This window comes from Malaclemys terrapin, chromosome 16 (assembly GCF_027887155.1).
Source record: "Malaclemys terrapin pileata isolate rMalTer1 chromosome 16, rMalTer1.hap1, whole genome shotgun sequence".
NCBI classification, from domain to species: domain Eukaryota; kingdom Metazoa; phylum Chordata; order Testudines; family Emydidae; genus Malaclemys; species Malaclemys terrapin.
The window spans coordinates 31,085,090-31,093,445 of NC_071520.1; the positions used below are offsets into that span (position 1 = coordinate 31,085,090).

The window sequence follows — 8,356 nt, forward strand, 5'->3', positions numbered from 1 at the left end:
GGAGCATTCTCTCTCTTAGGTGGTTGGCTGGCTGGCTTGCCACATGTGGGGTCACAAAGAAATTTTGTCCCAGGTCAACTGGCAGTGACCTTGGGGGTTATTTTGGATATATATATATTTTTTGCTTTCCTCTGCAGCATGTGGGTGCAAGTCACTTGCCAGGTTTCTCTGGGTCTATCTCACTTAATCATTTCCCTGCCATTAGAGGGGCCTCAGACACTAGACCTCCTATTTTCTGCCCATGGCACATAAAAATCTAATCTGGTCTGTAATACTTCGGTCTAATTTTGGTTCCTGGGTTTAGTACGTGAATGCTGGGTGGTGGTGGTGGCCTGTGAGATGCAGGAGGCTAGACTAGATGATCTGGCAGTTCCTTCTAGCCTTAAACCCTGTGACCCTAATTGGGAGACATTAACAGCTGGATTCTCTGCTTTTTCGGTATGATTAAGGCCCTACTTGAATTGCAGGATGATTGTCAAAAAATTGCGGGTGAGTGGCGGACAAGCCATGGAAAATTGCAGGCAAGTAATAATGGACCTTTTTATTTGCAGCAATAAAGTCTGTTATTACTTTTTCATGATTTTCCACTGTTGGCCGCCCAGGGCTGAGAGCAGGGGCCAACGGCTCTCAGCTCTAGGGTGGCCGGGGTTCCCACTTTCAGCCCCACACACGACAGGGTTACTGCTGACAAAATTGTGGTGAAAGCCTAATATTGCAGAATCCACAATTTCCACAATATTGCAAGTTAAGTAGGACCTTAGGTATGATTTCATTTCTTCTCCTTAATTAAAAAAAAAAAAAAAAAAAGGAAAGCAGCAGCTAATGTTGCACATGAACCAAATAAGAAGGTCTCTCACAGTTGCTCTTTGGACAAGGTCTAAAAGCAGAATGGTTCCTCTTGATTGAATTTTATAATATCACAGCTAGCGAAAACAATAAACAAGTGAGCGGTTCATTAAGTTTCAGGCTCCAAACACTTTCATAAGACAATGTGTCTGCTGCATGGAACGGAGCAGTGACTATCCGATTCTAACCCGGTGATGTTCACAGGCGGTTAGAGTTTCTTGCCTCTTTCGTGCAGTTTTATCTAAGCCTTGAAAACCAGAAGGAAAAGTGTAGCTGCTGAATGAAAAGCCGGCTGTTTAAATGATGAAATCCAGTGGCTCTGCAATTTACAACGTTGCTTGGAATCATAGACATGGACAGGGGCAATTCCCATGGAAATCCTCTTGGGAGGATTACACCAGCTTTTCTGGAGGATACGATTTCGGATTCCAAGAGATGATGTGAATGGTTTGGGACCTGCCATGAATCAGCTGTAAGTGAAAACTGCACGAAAGCCAGGGCTACAGCAATAGTATGCTAGTTTAGTCGTCACATTCCCCAGATTTGTATTGTATGCTAGTAACATTGAAGTGATTATGGCTCAATTCGTTTACTGCGGGAAAGTCCAGCAGCTTGGGACCATTCCGGGTGAAGGCAGAGCTGCGTTTCTATCTGACTCATGGCTACCCCTCTCCATCACCTGCTAGCCCCAGGGGTCAGGAAGAGTTCTTGGGGCCTAATCCATGGCTCACCGACGTCAATAGGAGACTGTCCGTTGACCCAAAGAGCTGGTGGAGTGAGACCACGAGATGCTCACGAACCGGTCGGAGGGGTGGGGAGGCCAGTGCATTTGGACAGGTGCTCCCATTTTAGGAGCCGCTCCCTTCACTCCGCAGTTTGCTCAGGCCCCCTGCTGCAGAACCTCGGTGCACCTTGTCTCACGTTGCTGGCTTTGGGAAACCACAGGCCCACAACTGCATGGAGTTGTTGCTGCAGCAGTTGTTGTACAGAGACTCAGCCCTCCCCCACCCCGGGATTTTGTTTATTGATGTCACGCAATAAGGAAAGCAGCTCGAATGCTCCCTTATCCTGGCACTTCTTCAGTTGCTTTTGGATGCCAGTTTGTTTTCAACTCATCTCAACATTTAAATTGCTTTATGGTCAGTAGAGCCAGGTCTCAAGTTGCCCGGCATTGTCTCTGCGATCATTCACTACCATAATGTTACCATAGCAACTAGAATGCTCCCCTAGTCAGGATGGTTTATTATTGTCAAGGTAAAACTCCACTAGTGGTTTTGAAAACCTCAGCCCTTCCATCACACACGGGTATTTATTTATATTTAGGTTCCTCTGGTTTAATCGATTATCCGCACATTTTCTTCTTTTTGTTGTTAGACAAATTCAAAACCAAGAAGCTTTTTCATTATAGAAAATGATAGGTCCCAACTGATGATGTCTGACTGCAGTGACGCAGTACAAAATATACGTTTGTGTTAGAAAATTCTAGGCTTCCTTTACAGCAGCGTCTCCAGCTTCAAAACACTGGAAAAAATTCTTTACGGGCAAATACATTTTGACAAACTCCATTTCTAATTTCTCAGGCAAGAATCTGAGGGAGAGCACCCTATAGATTGTTACTTGACATTATTGATCCAAAATTATATACCATGAAGAAACATACAACAACGCCTCAAACTGTCAGTCGTGCTGCATACAAGAAACAAAGCGAACTCCCCCTTTCAGATATTGTTAAAATTAAATGGGGGGAGGGGGGGAAATGTGTTTTCAGGCCTTCAGATGAATGTGTGCAATCTTTTTTGAAGAATTTCACCCAGAGTTTTGTGGCACAAAGGGTAACAATGATTGCAATCAATTTTTGCAGTCTTTCTGCAGCAAACAAGAGAGGAAGGAGTGTGTGCGGTGGTGGGGGGTGGTCTTGCTTCTTAAACTGATTGCCTTTCTGTAGTTGTTTTGCATCCTGGGCATTTCTGGAGTTATGCTACAGCTTGTTCTGCTAAGGCAAAGGCCCACCAGCTCAAAAAGGACTTTTTTACAACTAATTTGAAATGGTGGCTGGGCCATACCCTCACAGCCTACACGTCCGTGAGATCCCACAGCCAAAAGGAAGGTTCATAACCTCACCAGGCACAAATGGGATAAAGCTTTCCTGGTCTGTGGTGTTGTAACATGGTCCAAGAGCACCTGCGGATCCTACCTGACTCCCAGATTGGGAACACGAGTCACAAGGGGTGGGCACAAACCCTCAGGTAAAGCTAGGGCAAGAATAGGTTCTTCATCATCCAGTCACTTCCCCCAGCCTACCAGCCTCATCTCATTCTTATCTGGATTGAGCCGCCAGCAGTTCACTCATCTACACACCTCATCAGCCTCCTCACCCACCCTTCCAACAGCCCCAGACACCCATCGAACCGGCAGGGAGGCAAGATGGGTCTCCGCAGAGCACCACATTATAGTAAAAGCTCCCTCCTCGTACCGCCTCCTCACCACACTCAGCCAGGAAAGAGCAGACATAACAATATCCGCATGGGCACTCGATCCTCTTTCATCACTGAGAGGAGATCGCTGGACTCAGGGCTGTACCCAAATGGCCCAGAGTCAGAGACACGTAGTGGCCACCGGGCTGCCAGGGAGTTCTCTCGCTCTCACCTTCCGTAGGATCCTAACCAGAAATGCTGGTTGACAGCTAGCCAGGCTGTCAGTGTCAAGCCTTGGTTTTTTGAGCCGCTCCTTTCAGAGGAGTTGGCATCTGCCATCCCTAGTGCAGGCACGGAGAATCTCCACTGACTTTGCCAATAGCCTTTCTCAATGAGCCATGGCACCTTGTTACTGCATTTCCTCCTGCTCAGTATGTCTGCCCTTAAAAAATAAAAGCTCCAGCGTCAACAACAATAATGTTCCATTCAAATACTTGTGATACTGTTTACCAAAAGAGAACATGTCCTTGTTAAGAGAATGGTAGGGAATTCTAAAGACACACTGAATTCCTTTTCTAGTGAAAGCTACAAGCTTTAAGAGCACCATCCCATTAATAATAGCTCCGACAACAATAGCTATCGGGTGACAGGGATTAATTTGCAGAGCCTGCATCACTCCTTTAATTAAAAATCAGCATTGTGGTTGTTTGCAGAAGGAATTCCCATACCCCCTCCACCCCCGCCCCTCAGGTCTCTGCAGCACCTTCTGCCAGCGCTGCTCAAGTCTTCCATTTGCTGGTGAATGGATTCTCCCCAAATTGCACTGATTTTAAAAGGGCAATAGATGACGTTCGATAAAGCCAAGGTTAACTAGTTCCACTTGCTTTGCTCTTTCATTGGAGTCTAATTGGACATCACAGCTAGGTTCCTATTTCCTGGGAGCAGGTTTTGGTTTTGGCCTGTGTTCCATTCTAAAAAGCTGTTTTCAGAAAGGCAAATCCTGAAATACCCCCGAATGGAAGGAGTTTGTCCCGTGGTGTGTGCTATTCATATCCAGCCCACAGTCAGGCATTTATTTTGCTCTTATAGTTTATAATTAGTTCCTCCTACCAAAGGGAGCACTGGAGAAACATACCAGGGAGTAGCATTGGGATAGTGTGCTATAATTCAGCTTCATGAAGATTCAGTGTATCATCTTTGGGTAGTGACAGAAATCAAATAAATCCCATGTATTGATAAAATCTATTGAGAAAGCAACCCATTTTGAGGCATGTCTTGGTATGTCAGATTGATGAAGTACAGTGTCTGTGATGTGATATACCTTGAGTCATGCATTTTAGCTTCTCTAGTTTACTCAGAGACATTTACGTTGAGTTCAGTTATGCTCAAAAGTGTCATTTAATGAAACAGTTAGAGTTCATTTACCTGCAATAAGCAATTCCTATTTAGAGGCAATGGTTCAAGTGAGACTAGAAGGTAAGAACAGATTTCTGGGTACCAGGACATGGCCTTTCTGACTGACGTTGCGGCTACATCAAGTCAGGTAACAAACTAAAATGTATCTCTTTCTGTTGTTGCTTAGGATGAACAAAGAAATCAAAGATCAAGAAATGAACCGACCAGCTTCTGCACTGAGTGCTCGGAGAGGGGAATACGGAAGACCTATGGGTGAGGCAGATTTTGGCAAGGATGTGAGCCATCTAGTTGGCGCTCAAAGATGGGAATTTGGAAGAATTGCAGATAAGGAGATGGAAGGTCAGAAAAAAGCTATGGATAAATTAGGAGCTATATCTCCATCTGTGATGAAAAGGAGGTCATCTCCTACAGCAGAAGAGACGTTTCCAAGCTCTTCATCTGCACTTTCTGAATATGTTGAAGAGCTGAGGAGGAAAAGGGCAACAGAGAAAGTGCAGGGAACATTAGTGTTAGAGGACACCTCTCCCCTGCCAATCTACCAAACAACTGGTGCCTCCTCCCTGAGAAGATGCAGGACTTTCAAAGAGGATGATGAGTTCCCAATAAAGTTTGGAGTCCACGAACATACAGAAAGTGAAGGAGTGCCTGCAGGAGCTAGCCTAGTGCGTTCATCCAGTTTAAAATGCATATCATCTGAGAACACAGAGCCGGCGCGTTCCCCAGCTCTCCGAAGAATATCGAAGTTTGGCTCCTGTGACTCACTCTTACAAAATATTGATAATTCCTGCTTGACGCTGAGTTCACCAGCTGTGGGCGCAGATGCGTTCAATCCATCGAGACTTAAGCCATGGAGAAGTTACCTTGAGCCATCATTAGATGACACAGCCAGTGCTGATCTGGGGAAAGATTCTCTGGTATTTCAGAGTAAGGAATTCAGTGATGTTATGGCTGAAGGAAAGGAAAGCGACCCGTTCACTTGGAAAATACCAACTCTCAACTATGAAAGGAGAACAAATGTTGATTTTGATGACTTCCTTCCAGCAATTCGAAAATCCCAGTCAACAAGCAGTTTGTCCAGACCTGTCAAAGACAGGAGAGAAGGCCAGAGGCCAATGAGCGTTCATTTTGAAGACCAGAATTCGGCAGACAGCACTTTTTTGTCTGCAATAAAGACCATTTCAAAGGCCAAAGAGGATGCTGGAAACCTTTCCGACTCATCTTCATCCTCTGGCTCGATCGTTTCTTTTAAAAGTGCTGACAGCGTCAAGAGCCGACCAAAGATTCAAAGACCAGAAGGTGAAGGATGTGCCGGAAAACTGATCATTGAAGGTGCTAAAGATGAAAGGCGATGGGAGGCAGAAGGGAAAGAAGATGATGTAAATAGCATTATGATGAAATATCTAGGAAAAGATTAAGGTAAACTTGCCGATATACTCACCACGACCCGTCTGTACGGTTCACTTAGGCCGGCTGTTATAGGTTTGCTCTTTGTGCCACTGAGCTAGAAGCTCTGCCAGCATTTCCACTGCAAATTCTTCTCTCCTGAGGCTTCTGGTCTGGAATAGCCTAATCCTGGCTAAGAAGCCAAACTCTGACCAGAATCTACCCTTTTACTTGGCTTTATTGATAAATAGTATTAACCTAATGAATAATCATCCCTTGGCAGTCCCTCCATACCAAATTAGGGCTACATTCTGGCCAGAGCAGAAGTAGCCCCAAAACAGCATACGCCTCCCCCACGTGCTGCTGCTGCTCCCGGGGCCGGTGTGCAGAAGGGAGGGACCAAGGCCCCCCTCCCGCAACCCCATTTGCGGGGCGTGGAGAGAGCAGGATGTGCAGCTGCCCTGCGCACATGGAGTGCCATTGTGCTTGGCCCTGACGCAGGCTGTACAAGGGATAAAGGGAGGCTCCTTGCCTTTTCCTGACCCGCGTACAGCATACAGACCAGGCAGGATCTGGTCCCAAGCGAGCAGTTTAAGAACCTGGCCAGAGGAGGAAGTGACGGCTCTGACAGCATTAGATGCAGGGAGCCCAATTCCCCATTGACACCAGCGCACGGTGGGCATGAAGCACCATTTGGAGCTAGCTGCGTTTTCCACCCACTTTGCACTGCTGTCAGTGATGGGAGAACAAGGGAGTCTCTTCCGAACAGACTGCTTTGAGCCTCGCCTAGCCCCTTGCCCTTACCTATTCACTGGAATGGCCTCACCTAGCTCTTCTCGCATTGAATTACATCGAGTGGCTCTGGAACATTTTGAAACCGCATCTCTACCAGTTTATTAATCTAAAACATTGATGAGCCTGGGCCCCGAAACTCTCCCCTCCAGAGAAGGTAGGTTTTGCTTCTAGTCACTCTCACATCCTGTAGTCAGCGTTTGATTCTGACAACCAGTTGGATACAATTCTCCTGCTGCCTTTGATGCTTCCAGAATTAAGATTTATTACTACAATCCAGGCTTGAAAGCAAACTCCCTAATGAATGCATCATAACCGGAACTGTGTTTAAAATAGATTAGAAAAATGTTTTGTAAAAATGCAGCCTTTAGACAAACTTATTGGATGTCAAGCTGTGACCAAATCTGCTAAACCAACACCGGAGCAGAGGACGCCTTAATAAAATATTTCTTTATGGGAAGCTGCATTTGCATAATAAGATGTCCCACTTTCCCCCAGACCTCATTTTAATAAAGTAAGTGGCGTGTATAAACTATAAAGCCCAGTGACATCAACCAGCCGAAAAAGCATGCCCTTTGCTCGGAAATGAGAGTAGGAGTGCCCAAAAGGAGAAATGTCACTGACCTGAACAAGCCCTCGATGCTGTGAGCTAGCACAGAAAGGACAGATGTTTGTTTGCATTAGGAAACTCTGTAGAATAACCAGTGAGTGGCTCTCAGGATTGCCAGCCCCAGGCGGGAGTCAGCCTCTCCGAACAGAATGTGGCATCAGTAGCTGCAGTTAGAATTTCAGCTGGTAGTTTGAGACTTGTTCGGTCCTGAGTTCCACGGTATGAACCATGTCACTGAACATGCCTCCTCATACATCTTTTTCATTTTGTAGTTTCCAGAAGTTGAGGCCTTATTTAAAGCATTCATAATTTCGTGGTTATTAGAACATAGATACATAGGTGGCTACCATTGGTTCCTTCTTGTCTGGAGCATGCTATGCTTTCTGACCAAAAGACAGTGATATGAGAGACAGAGATTTGATGTACACTATCATGGGAAGCTGTGTTCTGACCTCTGCTTGCTTTATACAAAATAAAATATTTGCTTCTTTGACTTAAGCCTCTTCTCTTCTTTCCTTTACTTGCAGTGAGAACAGGCAGCTGAAAACAAAATGGATGTATTTAAAAGTCCACCACTACGTAAGTGCAGCCCACTGCCGCGGGGAGGTTTAGGAGACATTTCTCAGTGTATACACACTCCCTAGAGTCATCTGCACTTAAGTCTTAATAAACAAAGTTCTTGGCAATTTTTACTTCAAATAGATTTTTGCTTTGTCATTGGATCTGTGCATTCTAATAATCCCACTCAAAATTCTAGCTTCCCAGGAAAGGGCAAAACTTCCAGGGTTTATTTTACTAGGTGTTTGTAGCAAAACTGTGAAGCTCTTCAGAAAATGTCTTTCACTGCCAATGTCTAAGACACTTTTTCAATCTGCTGGCACGTTGACTGGCTCTT

The 8,356-nt window shown here is 45.3% G+C and overlaps 1 protein-coding gene across 5 annotated transcripts in view; it reads left to right on the top strand.

The window, feature by feature from the left end:
* Positions 1-8,137, top strand: part of MYO18B (myosin XVIIIB) — a 203,156-nt gene extending 195,019 nt beyond the window's left edge. For 4 of the 5 annotated variants that reach the window (XM_054006612.1, XM_054006608.1, XM_054006611.1 and 1 more), the window contains one exon: positions 4,843-7,954. In XM_054006612.1, coding sequence (XP_053862587.1) covers positions 4,843-6,091 — 1,249 coding nt within the window. In that variant the 3' untranslated portion in view covers positions 6,092-7,954. Of the gene's footprint in view, positions 1-4,842; positions 7,955-7,988 lie in introns of those variants that run through there. The other variant, XM_054006610.1, reaches the window with a different exon arrangement.
* Positions 8,138-8,356: the final 219 nt, after the last annotated feature.